The sequence below is a fragment of the Saimiri boliviensis genome, chromosome 9 (genome assembly GCF_048565385.1).
Source record: "Saimiri boliviensis isolate mSaiBol1 chromosome 9, mSaiBol1.pri, whole genome shotgun sequence".
Taxonomy (NCBI): domain Eukaryota; kingdom Metazoa; phylum Chordata; class Mammalia; order Primates; family Cebidae; genus Saimiri; species Saimiri boliviensis.
The window spans coordinates 15727979-15745957 of NC_133457.1; the positions used below are offsets into that span (position 1 = coordinate 15727979).

General features: G+C 33.7%; 1 protein-coding gene across 1 annotated transcript; it reads left to right on the forward strand.

The window, feature by feature from the left end:
- The first annotated feature begins 1560 nt into the window (after nt 1-1560).
- On the forward strand, nt 1561-16511 carry LOC104650896 (arylacetamide deacetylase-like 2). Its single transcript, XM_010335766.3, has 4 exons — nt 1561-1752; nt 2331-2400; nt 5786-5957; nt 14354-16511. The coding sequence occupies exons 1-4, from the start codon at nt 1581-1583 to the stop codon at nt 14954-14956; spliced, it is 1017 nt and encodes a 338-aa protein (XP_010334068.3). The 5' UTR covers nt 1561-1580; the 3' UTR covers nt 14957-16511.
- Nucleotides 16512-17979: the final 1468 nt, after the last annotated feature.

Genomic DNA, 17979 nt, shown 5'->3' on the forward strand with positions numbered 1-17979 from the left:
GGCTGAATGTTTTATTTGAGTTTATCCTTTTTGAGTGTTGTCAAGCTTATTGGATTTGTAAATACATACCTATCAGCAAATTTAGGGAGTTTTCAGTCATTATTTCATCAAACACATTTCTATGCCAGTATTTCCCCTCTTTCTTTGGCTACAATGACACAAATGTTGTTTGATATTGTTCTATGGCTCCTTAGATATGCTCCTTTTAATTTAAATAATATTTTTTGTCTCTTATTTTATTTTTTATTTTTTATTTTTTTATTGCATTTTAGGTTTTGGGGTACATGTGAAGAACATGCAAGATTGTTTTATAGGTACACACATGGCAGTGTGGTTTTCTGCCTTCTGTCCCCTCGCCTGTATCTGTCATTTCTCCCCATGCTATCTCTTCCCACCTCCCCACCCCTCGTCCCTCCCCCATTTCACCCCAACGGACCCCAGTGTGTAGTGCTCCCCTCCCTGTGTCCATGTGTTCTCATTGATCAACACCCGCCTATCAGTGAGGACATGTGGTGTTTGATTTTCTGCTCTTGTGTCAGTTTGCTGAGAATGATTGCAACCACATACCTAACAGAGTTACTATCCAAAATTTATAAAGAACTCTTACAATGTAAAGCAGAAAGACAACCTGATAATAGACAAAGACCTGAACAAACATTTCTACAAGAAAGACATAAAAATGGCCAACAGTTATATTAAAAAGTGCCCAACATCACTAATCATATTTAGGCTAAGTCTAGAAATCTAATGTGCAGCATGAGGAATAGAGTGAAAAATTTGTATTGTGTTAGGAATTAAAAAAATAAGTAGATTTTAGCTGTCCTTGCACAAAAACTATGTGAGATAATGCATATGTTAATTTATTTTAGTAATAATTTTACTATCTATATGTATCTCATAACATTGTGTTGTAAACCTCTATTATACACAGGACATTTATTATTATTATTTTTTAGGCTGAATCTCACTCTCACCCAGGCTGGAGTGCAGTGGTATGATTTCAGCTCACTGTAACCTCTACCTCCCAGGTTCAAGCAATTCTCCTGCCTCAGCCTCCCAGGAAGCTGGGATTACAGCTGCACGGCACCACACCTGGCTAGTTTTTTGGTTTTTTGTTTTTTTAGTAGAAACGGAGTTTCACCATGTTGGCCAGGCTGGTCTTGAATTCCTAACCTCAAGTGATCTGCCCACCTCGGCCTCCCAAAGTGCTGGGATTATAGGCAGGAGCTCCTCACCCAGCTTCAGTAAATTTATTTTTTAAAAAGAAAGTAATGTGTAATACAAAGAAGTAAAAAAAATATACCAATTTAAAGAGAGTCTTGAAAAGTGGGGAGAAGATTTTAGATTCACAACCTTGACAAAGCGAAGCTCCTAAAGGTTTGTGGAAATATAAGTGACAGTCTGGTCTCAGAGAAAGTGCAGTAAGTCTATTATAAAGATCCCTGGATATTGCTTAGGTACTGCCTTAAGTTATATTTTGACGTTAGGCAAAATGTTTAATGATTTCCTTTTTTTTTTTGTTTTGACAGGCTATGTTATTTGAAAATATAGGTCTTATGAGGTATGAAGAATTACTTGTCATGTTAATGAATCTGGACATTACAAAACCAATTTCAGATGAAAACATTACAGTGACTGACACAACCTTTAGTGGCATTCCAGTGCGTTTGTATTTACCAAAAAGGAAGTCAGAAAGGCAGAGACCGGCTGTAATTTTTCTTCATGGTGGTGCCTTTGTCCTGGGAAGTTGCAGTAAGTGCACTTTTTGTGTGTATGTTGCAAATTACATGTTTATATTAAAATATATTGCATGTATACATGTAAAATTGGTAGAACATTTGCTGATATGATGTTAATTTTGTGAGTATGTATATGTATTTTAGCAAATAAATGATAGATTGTATCAATCATAGTTCATACATATTTCTTCATACACCACGTGGCAAATAACATAAAAACGATGAGATTTTTGCTTTAAAGATTTATCATTAAATGAATGATGCCTCCTTTGAAGCATGCAACACAGTGGACCTAGAAGGAGAGTTCTGATAGAAAACTAGTGGGTCAGCAGAGCATGCCAAGTTTCTTCTCCCATTGTCACCAATCAGATGTCTTCTCTTTATTTTTGGTGAGGAATGATTTAGTATGTGGAGGATTAGGATGGTTTTCTTACTCTGACAGGTCCTTCCAAATGGTGACAAAAATGGAGATCATAAGGATTCTACCAATTAAGTACAATCTATACTTCTACCATATTTCATGAGTATCGGTGGTTTTTCTTTGCTCTTTATTTACAGGGTACACGTTTATGTTTATTTCTTTCATTTCAGAGAATTCGCCTTATGATTTGCTGAACAGAGAGACGGCAAACAAACTTGATGCTGTTGTTGTGGGAGTGGAGTAAGATTTTTTAAAAAGTACTATGATTTTTGCACTCACGACATAGGACTGATTTCCAATACCAATCACCCAAGCCTCAAAAGTGGCTTGAATTGTAGGGGGTTTTGTTTATATTAATAACTTTTATTCATATTACAATATCCACGCCTACTCCAAAGGACCCGATTCTCCTTTAGTCTCTTCCTTTGTAGAGAACACTGAGAGGCACTGCAGGGTGAACATCCTGGGCAACACAGCTGTGAGAATCTCTGGGAACATAAAGGTCCTAGAAGGACCTAGCTTAATCCCAATATAATAAACATAGAAAGAGGGCACTAATTACCCTTACACATTTGGGATGCTGGGTTTTCTTTCAGCTGATAATAAAATGATGAACTTTAGAGATTATGTTGTGTTGGAAGAACATCAGGTGACAAATGTTGGGACCGTATGATAATTTCAAGTCATTCTCAAAATCAGAGATCTTAATAGTTCACAATTTTTTGCCAAAATTTCTAACAACATGTGAGAAAGACTAATGATTGTCCAAAATGTCTAACACTTTCTGATGTATTCAAGTGTACTCTGTACTTCCAAAACCATCATCCTCAGGATGAAGAACTTTTTCCATCTCTCCTGCCGATTTCAGAGGGCAAAAATGCACTTAGAGAATTTTAGCCTTCTTATGAAAAGAGAACATAGTGTAATTTCTTGTGAGAAATTAATAGGATCAAATAGAACATACAAGGTGAACCAATGCCATCCTATTTATTACTGCTGCTTTAGAGCAACCAGAAAAATCCCTTATGCTTTCAGAGATATTTCTAACTTATACTAAATAGGTTATTCTTCCCTTTACTCTATAGGTTTAACCTAGTATGTCACTTAATCATTTTAAGTATACTTTTAAAATGATGCTATATAGAGTATCTGGTTAAATAATTTTATCAATTACTTATGATATTTGTTGTTCTTTTCTCTGAAGCATGTTTAAAGTAACAATCACATTTTTGATATGTTATCTTGTTTAGATTATACTGTATTTTAGATACTTTAGATACAAATTATAGTATGACAAAACTGCTAGGACCATCTTGGTAAAATTTATTGTTTAGTGTTGACATATGCATAATTTACTAATTCTAATTATGGATATTAAGATTACTACTATAGATAGAAATAAAATTGTACCATTCAATAGCTCCTATATTAGAAGGAGGTATGTTCCTATATTAAAAGGTAAGGTATATAATTTGTATGTGACTTTATATATATATATTGCTCAAGACATATATATATATATATATATATATATACACACACACACACACACATATATATCTTGATGAGCCTACATATCTTTAACAAGCCTATATATATATGATTGCATATATCTTTATATCATATATATATATTTAATGAGCCTATATATAAATATTGAGCCTGCATATTATATAAATATATAGGCTTATTAAAAGATGCTGCAACAATTTGCCTTACAAATAAATTACAATGATTAAGGAAGATTCTTTGCTGTACTTAAATATTATTTACATTTAAAAGCTTTTATTTTTAATCAAGTTTTCAGGTAGTGCTCATGATGTGAAATGAGACATGCTACCTCGTAGGATTTTAACCTAAATAAGTTTCCAATGCAAGATATCTACAAATAATTTAGTTTCAGATTTTCTCTTGTTAATATTTTTTGTGCCTTCCCAACAATAGTTCTGAAAATTGTTGACCCAGAAGGCATAGGCAACAAAAACAAAAGTAGCCAAATGGTGATTACACTAAACTAAAAGCTTCTGGAAAGCAAAAATAGTTAACACTCCATAGAGACAATCTATAGATTGAGAGAAAACATTTGCAAACCATACATCTGATTAGGGTCTAACATAAAAAGTATTTATATTTTGAGCTCAAACAACTTAATAGCAAGAAAACAAAAAGCTCAGTTAAAAAATGGGCAAGAAATTTGATAGACATTTTTCGAAAGAAGACATACAAATGGGCAACATATATATGAATAAATACTCAACATTGCTAATCATGAGGGAAGCGTGAATTAAAACCACAGTGAGATATCATCTCACACCTGTCAAAATAAATAAATTGCTAATCATGAGTGAAGTGCAAATTAAAACCACAGTGAGATATCATCTCACATTTATTGTAAAAAAGATGAAAGGTAGCAAGTGTTGGCACTGAAGTTGAGAAAAGGAAACCCTTGTATAGTATTGGTGGAAATGAAAATTAGTACAGCCATTATGGAAAAGTCTATGGAGTTTCCTCAAAAAATTAAAATTAGAATTACTACATGATCCAGCAATCCTACTTCTGGGTATTTGCCCCAAAAATTTGAAATCAGTTTGTCTAAGGGATGTCCTCACTCCCATGTTCATTGCAGCACTATTCCCAATAGCCAAGATATGAAGTCAACCTAAGTGTCCATCACCAGATGAATGGATAAAGAAAAGGTGGTACATATACCCAATGGAATACTACACAGCCTCAATAAAGAGGAAATTCTGTCATTTGTGGCTACATGGATGGAGTTGGAGAATATTTTCCTAAATGAGATAAGCCAGGCACAGAAATACAAATACCACAGATTCTCACCGATATGTGGAAACTAAAATCATTGAATTCACAGAAGCAGAGAGTAGAATGGGGGTTACAGAGGCCAGTGGTTAGGACCAATGAGGAGATGATGGTAAAGAGTACAAAATATGTTTTTTTAAAAAAAGAGGAATTCTTTTTTAGTTCTATTGCACAATACAGTGAATATACTTAATAATACTGAAAAAAATTGCAAAGAGAATAAATATCAAATGTTCTTATCATAAAACATATTAAGTATTTGAGGTAATGGATATATTACCTAGATCAATTTAATTATTTCATATTATGTTCATAAATCCTAACATCACTTTGTACCCCATAAATTTATAAAATTATAATTTATTAAAATGTATATAATACTTTATAAATAAAAATTTTTACAAATTCTAATTGTCAGTTTAAAGTAAAAATTTGTTCTTGAATCACCAACTACATTGAGATTCTAATAAATACTACAGGATACCTCCCTCTGATTGCTCTTCTGTTGAAAATTTTATGAGACTGAAGACACATCCTTCTCCCTCTTATCTCCCTATAAAGCCAACATTTTGTAACTTTTATACCAGCATCTACTTTTTATTTGAAAACAAAAGTTAGTAGTAAGTCAGGTTTAATTGGTGAAATTAAAGTCAAAGTAGGGCCAATATGTTAAATAGATCTGTTGCTTAAATTGATAGATATTTGGATAATTATAACCTAAGTTTAATCATAAATGCTTTGTTTTTGTTTTGTTTTTTTGTTTGTTTGTTTGTTTTGTTTTTGTTTTTTGTTTTTTTTCCTGAAGCTTTAGACTATCTCCTCAATATCATTTCCCTGTTGCCTTTGAAGACTCTCTTTCTGTGGTCAAGTTCTTTCTACAGGACGAAGTTCTTGAACGATATAGGGTGGATTCCACCCGAATCTGTATATCAGGTGATAGTAGCGGGGGTGCATTGGCAGCATCAGTGACTCAACAGGTATGTTCTATGTGTTATGCATGTTTACAACATGCATACATACTGTAATTTGGATACAAGAGAATCATTTTATTTCAGTTACAATATATGTATTGGTCTTATATTTTCAACTTTGAAACAGCAAAAATGAACAAACCTACAAATAACCTCCTCGTCCCTTTTTGTGTAATTATACCTTAGATAGATATGGCTTTAAAGGCATTGAGGGGACATTGCACATAATGTTAAATAAGCTCTTATTTGCCCCATTAATTTTAAGAAAACTACAACAATGTCCAGGAACTACCATTTAATATGACAGAGGCTTATGATTCTCCTTAGGTAAACTGTAAAGTCTACTGAGCATTTGGGGTCATTGTAATCCATGTTTTAAACTCTGTAGAGTGTCATCAGATAACATATCAGCCCTGTGTTATGCTTGTGCAGAAGAAGTACTACTGTGACAGAGAAAATTTACCTTATGTTAAAACCCTTGTCATATGCAACTAAATAACTGCCCAAATAAATATTGAAAAATGATTTTAGTCTAATATATAATTCCCACTGCCAAAAAATTTATTTAACGGAACAAAATTTACCTAAGCACAGGAATATCCTTTTCAATTATAGAACAGCCTCTGCTTATAAAATGGATGTAGTCTCAAAAGTTAGTTTGTAAGTTCTTATTGTGCCTTTAAGTAAAAATAAAATAAAATAAAACCACCATGAATAAAGGAGACTTCTCAGCACATCCCATGTAGCATGAAAAAGAGGAAATCAACTTAAATCCAGTTCCTCTCTTCATGATCTCAGAGCCCCTCTGGGTCCTTAGCTTTGAGGATCCATCTATCTTCAGGCAAATGAAGGAAGCAGAGTTGTGGTCATGGATTAAAACCTTCCCTGTCTGCAGCAGCAAACTGATGAGCAAAGAGAGAGAGAGTCTGGGGCAGTGCTCTCAACACAGGGGAGAGGGCAGATAATGTCTAGGAGAGCTTCGAAACAAGCGGAGCAGTGTGGAGGGTGGAGCAAGGGATTAAATGCTTATGTGCAGTTACTCCTAGGCCACGTGTTTGTATGCAAAGCTTTGAATATAATAATTTTTAAGTTTTTAAAAAGATTTTTGAAGATTATTTCAATAATATCGATACTGTGTGTTGTCTATTTCTAAACTGGTCATTTCACATTTTAAGGTAACAGTCCCTTACTTTATTAAATTATAAAATTCTGATTAAACTAATAAATTCTTAATACATTAATTCATACAAAGCTCATAAAGTACTAAAAAGCTTTTTAGAAATTACTATTTGAATATTCTTTTTTATGTGGAATGATGATCATCACACAAATAGTGGCTATGAGAAGAATAAAATAAAAGGTTTTATTAACAAGCCTCCAAAGTAGAAAGTGATTTTTCTAAAACAAACGAACAAAAAAAAGAGATATAGACAGCAGCTCAAAAGATGTGTACTCTCTGGTTTTTGATAAGCTCAAAACTTCTTACTGCCAATATCTGTTCTGAATTGCAGTGCAGAGAAATTCTTGGGACATACCACTTCTTCCATAGTTAGTCTTACTGCCTAAGGTAGATTTTCAAAGTAGAAAAACTTGGTGTTTAAGATTTGAGAGACATATTGTTTGTTAAATAAGTTTTGCCAGTTTGCTTAGACAGGAAAAATATAGATAGATGTATTCATTCCATTTCCACATGCAGTACATAATCATATTTACAATGATCTTTTTATTTTACAGTGGTAAAGGGATATTATTTCCACTATAGTTTTGATGTACATTTCTTTCACTACCAGTAAAATAGAATACTTTTTACTGGTAAAATTGAAAATGTGAATAATTTTATTTCCTCCTCAATAAGCTCTCTATTCATAGTCTTTGATAATTTGTTTCACGATATTTTTCTTTGAAGAGTAGAATTATTTGTTAACTAAAGATGACCTTTGTAATTTATTTTCATGAGTCTGTTTGTATTCTTTGCATGGAAAATAGGCTTGTTCATTTTTTAAATTTTTTTCTTTTTTTACACTTAGAAAATTTTTAAGCTTGTATAATATTGGAAAAACTTGGTTCTCATTATTTTTCTTTATTGTTTTTCCCATTGCCTTTGAGCTTAGAAAATCTTTCTGGCTTAGAAACTTGATAAAATTGTTTCATATAAAGTATATATTTATTTTCTATATGTCTACATATAATCTATTCTATCTCTAAAATAATTAATAGACTAAAATAAATAATATATAATGCCTCTGTGTTATGTGTTACCAACATTGCGGCCTTTGATAGGCTTTCATATCCTATGGAGCTAATGTTTTCAATTATTATTCCTATTTTAATTTAACATTTATTATTTCTTTTCACCTTCCATACAACATCCGACTTTACCTGTGTCTCTTCAAACAAAAATGGAGTCAAGCTAATAGTTTGCCTGCTAGGATATGAATGTTTTCAGAAAAGATAATCGTTTTCCATTGCCTATAGTGATAATACTAAATATAGTTAATGTTTATTGAACACTTACTGCATTCCTGGAACTCGTCCTCACTAGTTTTATCTCATTTTCACCATATAAAAATCATATACAGTATTGACTAATAAAATCATTAATTTTGAGATCAGAAAACTGAAGCTTTGCTGTTGATAAAGACATACCTGAAACTGGGAAGAAAAAGAGGTTTAATTGGACTTACAATTCCACTTGGCTGGGGAGAACTCAGAATCACATCAGGAGGTTAAAGGCACTTCTTACATGGCAGTGGCAAGAGAATATGAGGAAGAAGCAAAAGAGTAACCCCTGATAAACCTATCAGATTTTGTGAGATTTATTCATTATCACAAGAATACAATGGAAAACAACAGCCCCCATTATTTTAATTACCTCTTCCTGGGCTCCTCCCACAACACAGTGAGAATTCTGGGAGATACAATTCAAGTTGAGATTTGGGTAGGGACACAACCAAACCATATCAGTGGGCATTCTTGTCATGTTCCAGATCTTACAGAAAAGCTTTCTTTCAGTTTTTTTCACCATTCAACATGATACTACCTGTGGGTCTGTCATATATGGCTTTTATTATGTTGAGGTATGTTCCTTCTGTTCCCAGTTTTTGTAGAGTTTTTATCATGAAGAGATGCTGAATTTTATCAAATGCTTTTTCAGCATCAGTTGAAATAATCATATGGTCTTCATCTTTCATTCTGTTGTTATTATGTGCCACATTGATTAATGTATGTCAACCTGTCCTTACATTCCTGGAATAAATCCCACTTGGTCATAATGAAGGATCTTTCTAATGGATTGTTGAATTTAGTTTGCTAGTATTTTTTTTTTGAGGATTTTTGCACCAATATTTATCAGAGATATTTCCCTGTAGTTAAAAAAAAATGCCTCTGGTTTTGGCATCAGAGTAATACCAGCCTCATAGGATGAGTTTGGAAGTATTCCATTCTTCTTTAATTTTTGGAATAGTTTGACTGGTTGATGTTAGTCTTTCTTTGAATATATGGTAGAATTTCACAGTGAAGCCATCAGGTCCAGGGCTTTTCTTTGCTTGGAGAAAGTTTATTATGGCTTCAATGCCATTACTTGTTTTTGGTCTGCTGAAGTTTTGGACTTCTTGGTTCAACCTTAGTAGGTTGTATGTATCTAGGAATTTTTCCATTTTTTTCTAGATTTTTCAATTTATTGGCATATAATTGCTCATAGTAGTCACAAATGATCCTTTGAGTTTCTGCAGTATCTGTTGTATTGTCTCCTTTTCATTTAAAAAAATTTATTTGGGTATTTTATGTTTTTTTCTTAGGCTAAAGGTTTGTCAATTTTGTTTAACTTTTTTTTTTTAAAGAACAGCTTTTTGTTTCATTGATCTTTTGTATCATGTCCTTCATTTATTTCTGCTCCAGTTTTCTTCCTTTTCCTCTTCCTCCTTCTTCTTTTTCTTCCTCTTCCTCCTCTGCCTCCTCCTCCTCTACTTCTTCTTCTGCTTCTCCTTCTGCTTCTGCTTCTTCTTCAACAGCTTTTCACTCTGTCACCCAAGCTGGATTCCAAGAGTGAGATCTTGGCTCACTGCAACCTCTGGCTCCTGGGTTCAAGCAATCCTTCTGCCTCAGCTTCCTTCATAGCTAGGACTACAGGCATGTGCCACCATGCCTGTCTAATTCTTGACTTTTTAGTAGAGACAGTGTTTCACTATATTGGCCAGGCTGATTTCAAACTCCTGTCCTCAAGTTATCTGCCTGCCTCAGCCTCCCAAAGTGCTGAGTGCTGAGATTATAGGCATGAACCATGACACCCAGCTCTTATTTTTCTTTTACTAATTTTGAGTTTGACTTTTTCTTATTTTTTACATCTTCAAGAAGCATCATTAGATTGTTTATTTAAAATTTTTCCTCTTTTTTGATGTGGCACTTATGACTCTAAAATTCCATCTTAGTACTGCTTTTGCTGTATCCTGTAGGTTCTTATGTTGTTTCCATTGTCATTTGTTTTAAGAAAAGTTTCTATTTTCTTCTTAATTTCTTCATTGACCCACTGGTAATTCAGGAGCATATTGTTTAATTTTCATGTATCTGTAAGTTTTCAAAATTCCTCTTGTCATTAATTTCTAGTTTCATTCCATTGTGGTCAGAGAAGATGCTTGATATTATTTCAATTTATTTGAATGTTTTGACTAGTTTTGTGACTTAACATATAGTCTACCATTGAGAACGATCCATGACTGAGGAAAAAAATATGTATTCTGTAGCTCTTGGATAACATGTTCTGTATATATCTGTTACATCCATTTTTCTGTAGTGCAGATTAAGTCTGATGTTTCTTTGCTGATTTTCTGTCTGAAAGATCTGTCCAGTGCTGAAAGTGGAGGTGTTGAATTATCCAGATATTATTGTGTTAAGGCCTATCTCTCTCTTTAGCTCTAATAATATTTTCTTTATATATCTGTGTGCTCAAGTTTTGGGTGCATAACTTCATCTCTTCCTATAATTTTTGTCTTGAAATCTATTTTGTCTGATGTAAGTGTAGTGTATCCTGCTGATTTTTGTTTCCATTGGAATAGAATACCTTTTGCCATCACTTTATTTTCAGTGCATGTGAGTCTTTATAAAGTGTGTTTCTTATAAGTAACAGATTGATAGGTCTTGGTTTTTTATTCATTCAGCCAATCTAAGTCTTTTGATTGGAGAGTTTAGTCCATTTACATTCAATACTATTATTGATAAAGGCTTACTCGTACATTTTGTTATTTGTCTTTCTGGATGTTTTGTGGTCTTCTCTTTCTTCTTTCTTTCCTTCTTGTCTTGCCCTAGTGAAGGTGATTTTATCTGGTGATATGATTTAGCATCTTAATTTTTACTTTTTGTGTATCTGTTGTATGTTTTTTGCTTTGAAGTTACTATGAGGCTTGCAAATACTATCTCTAATGCATTATTTTAACCTGATAACAACTTAACACTATTTGTATAAACAAATAAGCAAGCAAAAAGAAAACTTTACCCCCCAACTTCATTCCCTGGTATTTTAACTTTTTGTTCTAATTATATCTTATTGTAATGACTATATCTTAAAAAGTTGTTGTAGTTATTATTTTTGATTGGTTCATCATTTAGTCTTTCTTCTTAGTATAAGAGTAGTTTATACCCCACAGTTACAGTGTTATAAAATTCTGTGTTTTTCCATGTTCTTAGTATTACCAGGGAGATTTGTACCTGCAGGTGATTACTTATTGCTCATTAACATCCTTTCTTTTTGATTGAATTATTCCCTTTAGCATTTCTTGGGGTACCTGTCTCATATTGATGAAATCCTCAGCTTCTTCTGGGAAAGTCTTTATTTCTTCTTCATGTTTGAAGGATATTTTCACTGGATATACTATACTATGGTAGAAGTTATTTTCCTTCAGCATTTTAAATATGTCATGCCATCTCTCTTAGCCTGTAAGATTTCCACTGAAAAGTCTGCTGCCAGCTGTATTGAAGCTCCACTGTATATTATTTGTTTTTTTTTTCTCTTGCTGCTTTTAGGACTCTTGCTTACCCTTGACCTTTGGGAGTTTGATTATTAAATTCCTTGAGGTGGTTTTTGGGTTAAGTCTGCTTGGTGTTCTATAACTTTCTTATAGTTGGATATTGATATCTTTTTGTTGGTTTGGTAAGTTCTCTTTTATTATCCCTTTTAACAAACTTTCTACCTCTATCTTTTTCTCTACCTCCTCATTAAGGCCAATAACTCTTACATTTGTTCTTTTGGGACAATTTTATGGGTCCTGTAGGCATGCTTTATTGTTTTTTATTCTTTTTTCTTTTGTTTTCTCTGACTGTGTATTTTTAAATAGCCCTTTTCATCTTCACTAATTCTTTCTCCTCCTTAATTAATTCTGCTGTTAAAGGACTCTGATGCATTCTTTGGTTTGCCAGTTGCATTTTTCAGCTCCAGAATTTCTGCTCGATTCTTTTAAATCATTTCAATCTCTTTGTTACATTTATCTGATACAATTCTGAAATCCTTCTCTGTGTTATGTTGAATTTCCTTGAGTTTTTTCAACACAGGTATTTTGAATTCTCTGTCTGAATTCTCTGTCTCACATATCTCTGCTTCTCCAGGATTGGCGCATGGTACATTGGTTCATTTAGTGAGGTTTTGTTTCCTTGAATGGTGTTGGTGCTAGATGTTCTTCAGTATCAAGGCATTGAAGAGTTAGGTATTTATTGTAGTTTTCAATGTCTGGGATTATTTGTAGCCATCTTTCTTGGAAGGCTTTCCAGATATTTGAAAGGACTTGGGTGCTGTGATCTAATCTGTATCTACTTTAGGGAGCATCCTAAGTCCAGTAATGCTATTGTTCTTGCAGACTCATAGAGGTACTGCCTTGATGGTCTTGGACAAGATCTGGTAAAATTCTCTGGATTACCAGGCAGTGACTCTTCTTCCCTTTCCTACCCTTACTTTCTCCCAAACAAATAAGAGTCCCTGTCTATTCTGAATCACCTAAAACTGGGGCTGGAGTGACATAAGCATCCTGGTGGCCACCACTACTGGAACTGCTCTTGGTTAGACCTGAAGCTAAAACAGTGCTGGGTCTCACTCACCTTCAGGGCAGTGAGATCCTCCAGCCCCAGTAGGTCCAGAGGTGCTATCTGGGTGTCAGGGACAAGAACCAAAAACCTTAGAAGTCTAACTGATGTTCTATTGTATTGAAGCTGAACTGGCACTTAAACTATAAGACACAGTTCTTCCCACTCTTCCCTCTCCATTCCAAAGGCAGGGGAGCCTCAATCTGCAGCCACTGCTTCCAGGTCATGAGAAGTCATGCCAGACTACCAACCAATGTTCTCTTAAGGCACAGGGGCCCTTAAGTCAGCTTGTGATTAATGCTGCCTGGCCTGGGACTCACCCTCTAGGACAGCAGGTTTCCCAAAAGCCCACTTGGCATTCTGCTTCCCTGTGGCCATGCTGGTACCTACAGTGCAAGAACAAGTCCCCTTTACTTTTCTCTTTTCTTTTCTCAAGCAGAAGGGTTTTTGCCTTGTAGCCACCACAGTTGGAAATGTGCTGAGGGTCACCCGAAGCAAGTCTCAAAGGCTTACCTTCGTGTAGTACCTGGGTATCCATGCTGGTTATTCGGGGCCCAAGTGCTCTTCAGTTAACACGTGATGAATACTACCAGGACTGGGTCCTTTTCTTGAAGGCAGCATGTTACCTTTTGGCCTGGAGTGTAATTAGACATGTCATCTAGGAACTAGGGGCTGGATTAGGGCCCTCATGACTCTGTCCAGTGAGCTGGTATCCAAATGCAAACAGAGTTCTCCCTACTCTTCTTTCTCCTCTCCTCGAGCAGAAGGAAGGGGTCTCTTTTGGATCCCAAGCTGTGCAGCCGGGGATTAGGGGAGGGGTGGTGCCAACATTTCCTTGGCTGCCCCATCTTATGTCTCAGTATGTCATGTGCAACCCTAATCCATTGCCTCTAGGCCTAGTTCAGTACTAGGCCTTGCCTAAGTGTTACTGTCCTTATGGCCTAAACTGCCTTTCAAATTTACTTGGACACATAAAGCACCGTAGCCCTTGGTGCAAACACTCAGGTTCTGACTGCTGAAATCCAAGATTTGATATGAAGTTAAAACAAGGTACTGTGATTGTACACCTGATTTTTTATTCTTAGGGAGGTGCTTTTTTGCATGTTCAATTTGGTGTTCCTATGGAGAGGACGATTGGTGGAGGCTTCTATTTGGCCATCTTGAATAAAACAGTTTAATGTTCCTGAGATGAAGTATAAATATTTTTAAAATAGTCATTGAGCCCAGTGTTGGTTTTATAACTTTATCTTATTATTACTCATGTTATTGAAGTGAAGACTTGAACTTCTATAGTTTAAAAATCTTTGACTAATTCAAATTCTATTATATACTTTCAGCTAAAGAATGACCCAGTATTCAAAAATAAAATTAAAGCACAAGCTTTAATTTACCCCTTTTTACAAATAATTGATTCCTTCATGCCATCTCACCGAGAAAATGAACATGGCCCATTTCTAACAAGGGATATTGCAATTAAACTTGGAGCCTTGTATGTGACCAAAGATGAAGCATTTTCTCAGGCAATAAGAAAAAACAAACATATGCCTCAAGAATCAAGACATCTATTCAAGTTTGTTAACTGGAGTACCTTTCTTCCTGATAAGTATAAAAAGAACCATATTTATAAGGAACCAATTCTTGGAAGATTTAACTTATCATATCCAGCACTTTTGGATAGTAGGTTATCACCCTTGTTAGTCAATGATTCCCAGTTACAAAAGTTGCCATTAACTTATATCCTCACCTGTCAACATGATATTCTAAGAGATGATGGACTTATATATGTCACACGACTTCAAAATGTTGGCGTTAACGTTGTTCATGTTCACATAGAGAATGGATTCCATGGAGCTCTAACAGTCATGACATCACCATTTAATTTACTCATAGGCATTAGAATAAAAGATAAGTATATTACTTGGCTAGAAGAAAATCTATAAATACATAAATTATACATGTCAGCACATAATCATTTAGTTAGTATTATAATCCAAAGATTATGTTTTAAAGTCTTGTGAGTTTTATGGACAGAACAATGGCATGAGTTTGGGATAAATCAAAGTTTAAATCAGAGTAACTTCAAATCTAAGTTTAAATTGTGTACCTTTGAACAAATTATTTAGTTTTTCTACTCTTTAACCTTGCTAAAGTGAAGACATTATTGTACTATTCCCATTTTATATAATTTGCTTGTTAAACACTAAATATCCACTAATATCAGTAAAGTATAAAACTGAATATGGTTATAGGCAAAGTAGGCATACCAGTTTCTGGGCAGTGATAGAAATGGTAACGGCAAGTGAGGAGAAAATTTAAGGGAGGAAAATCGCAATGACCTTTGTATGAAGGTATTGCTACATTATATTGCAGCCATTTTTTTCTATAAGGTATGGCCCATACATTACTTACATCTGCCCAATGTAAATTCTGTTAGTTTTTCCCCATTCACTTAATAAAAACAAAGTCTGATTTCAAATGTATTGCTAGGATTCTTTGCCTATAGAAGAAGAAAAAAATTAATTTCTGGACTCTAAATTATTTCTATAGCCTGAACTGTTCACCCTTACTCAGACTTTTAGCAAAATCTCTGCAAACTTTTAGCAAATTTTACTACATTGATTGCTATGTGCTGATTATTAATCCAAGGAGCTTCCTAACAAACTATACGTGTCAGCCAAAATTATTTATTCTATTATTGTGAATTCCAGGTTGAATCATATATCCTCATGAAGGATATGTAAGTAGCAAGATAATCTCTGGAACTCTTTCTTGTGACGATGAGTTCAATGTTCATGTCAGCCTATTCCAACCTCATAACTAAAATGCATTCCCATTACAAGGCATTAGAAGTAACGTCTAATTTTTGAGGTCCTTGTGATGCTGCTGTTTGCTTGATGGTATTTTTTCTGTTCTGGGTCTTTTATAAATGCTCAGTAAATATGGTAATGTGTAAATTTAGTTGTTTCTGTGGATTTGATTGATAACTAAATACCAAAATTTTTTCTTTTGGTCTGCAGCTTATTTACCTGCTGTTTGGTCATCTCAACAATAATCTGTTCACTACTTTTTAGCAAATTTTACCGTATACATCTCTTCACTAAAATTGAAATAACTGAATTATATTTCACAAGTTTGAGAATGTGTTAATGCATATGTTTTATTTGCTGTTAGTTGTTCCATGAGGTCATAGTTAAAGCTATGACCTCCTGTGCAATTACTGTCTGGTTGTTCCACTGATAAATCACAAGGGACATTGATAAACTCACTTTAAACCAAAATTGACAAAATTTTGTTTGACTGACTTAACTATTAATCATTTAGGTCATGTGAGTAGGTATTATGTGTTCAAGGTTTTTTTTTTTTTGCAAACATTGTGCACCAGGAAAAGTCTGTAGGCTAATTGCAGCATTCATGCATGTATTTGTTCATTGATTCATTCACAAACTTCATTGAGTATTTTCTGTAATGGTCAAATTTCAAATAAATCATGAGCATGGAGAAAAGATTAGAAAATGGTCATTATTTTGGTTCACAAGGTAAATATTTTGAAGTAAGTTATTTAAACATTAAACATACTTATAGAGCACTGAACATATAAAAGTAAAGAAGAATTAAATACAAATTATATAAATTCAGTCACCATCCAGATTTTCAGTCTTTCAGTTAATATACATCATTGAACATCAATTTTAGGATAATATGTAATATGTTTCTCGAGAGACTTGTGTAATATTTAAGCAAATTGCTAGTGACAGAGTAATGTTGTGTCTGATATGTTTTGGATGTAGGTACAGAATTACCCGTTAATTTAAAACATAAAGGAAATAATTATTTCCTGAGATATAAAAAGGTCAAAAAAACCCCTCTTACTTGAAAAAATAAAATTAATAGAATACTTAGCATTAAAGTAACTGGAAGTTGATTGATGGTCTATTACAAAGGTATCAGAAGCTGATGAGTCTGTAGCTCATTTTATCTCATATTTCAAATCAATTCATGCAAATGCTCATGAAAGTATTTTGCATACAGTAAAAAGTTAAAAGGCTGTGCAACTTATTTCATTAATTCAGCATAATTTCTATACTAAGTTTTAATAAAAATAACTTGATTATATAAAGAAAATATTGTGTATATACACAGCAGAATGAAAACATTTAAAAGTATGAAATTTTGCCATTTGCTTGCAATGTGGATGATCCTAGAGGCCACTATGAAATAAATCAGGCACAAAAAGGTAAAGATTACCTTCCTGTTCTTACTCATATATGGGTGCTAAAAATTTTTGACCTTATAGAAGAGACGAGTAGACCTGTGGTTATTAAAGGATGGGAAGGTAAGACAAAGAAGAGGGTAGAGAGAGGTTGGTTAATGGATACAGAGCAACAAGTAGATGAGAAGAATACTGTTCTAGTGTTCTGCAGTGCAGTAGGATGAATATGGTTAATGATAATTTAGTGTTTTTAAAAAGCTAGAAGACAGGATTTTGAATGTTCACAACACAAAGAAGTGATAAATGTCTGAAATGATGATATGCTAAATACCTTGATTGGATCATCATACACCGTGTACATGTATATAAATATCATTCTCTATCCCATAAATATGGGCCATTATTATGTGTCAACTAAAAACAAAATGGAAAAGAGAAAACAAAGCAGAAGATAAAAAGAAACTCCATCATAAATATAGATTAAAAATTCTGTATGATGCTCTATCAAAGAGAAACCAAAATAAAAGTACACTGTGACCAAACAGGGCTTGTTCCAGTAATGCTAAGGTTTATCAATCAGGAAATATATCCAACAATTAAAAATCAATAGTGGAAAACAATATCGTAAAATCAACACATAATGAATAGATACTTGATAAAATTTACATTAATTTAAATAAAATTCTAAGTAAAATATAAATAACTTTAAAATAAAAAGTTTAATTACAAATATCTAACAGTAAGTATATACAA

What these genes read in the sequence shown, in the direction of transcription:
- LOC104650896 (XM_010335766.3), top strand. Translation starts at nt 1,581, where the DNA reads ATGTTAATGAATCTGGACATTACAAAACCAATTTCAGATGAAAACATT. An exon ending in CTTTGTCCTGGGAAGTTGCA is followed by an intron (nt 1,753 to 2,330) that starts GTAAGTGCACTT and finishes CTTTCATTTCAG; the next exon opens with AGAATTCGCCTTATGATTTG. An exon ending in CAGCATCAGTGACTCAACAG is followed by an intron (nt 5,958 to 14,353) that starts GTATGTTCTATG and finishes ATATACTTTCAG; the next exon opens with CTAAAGAATGACCCAGTATT.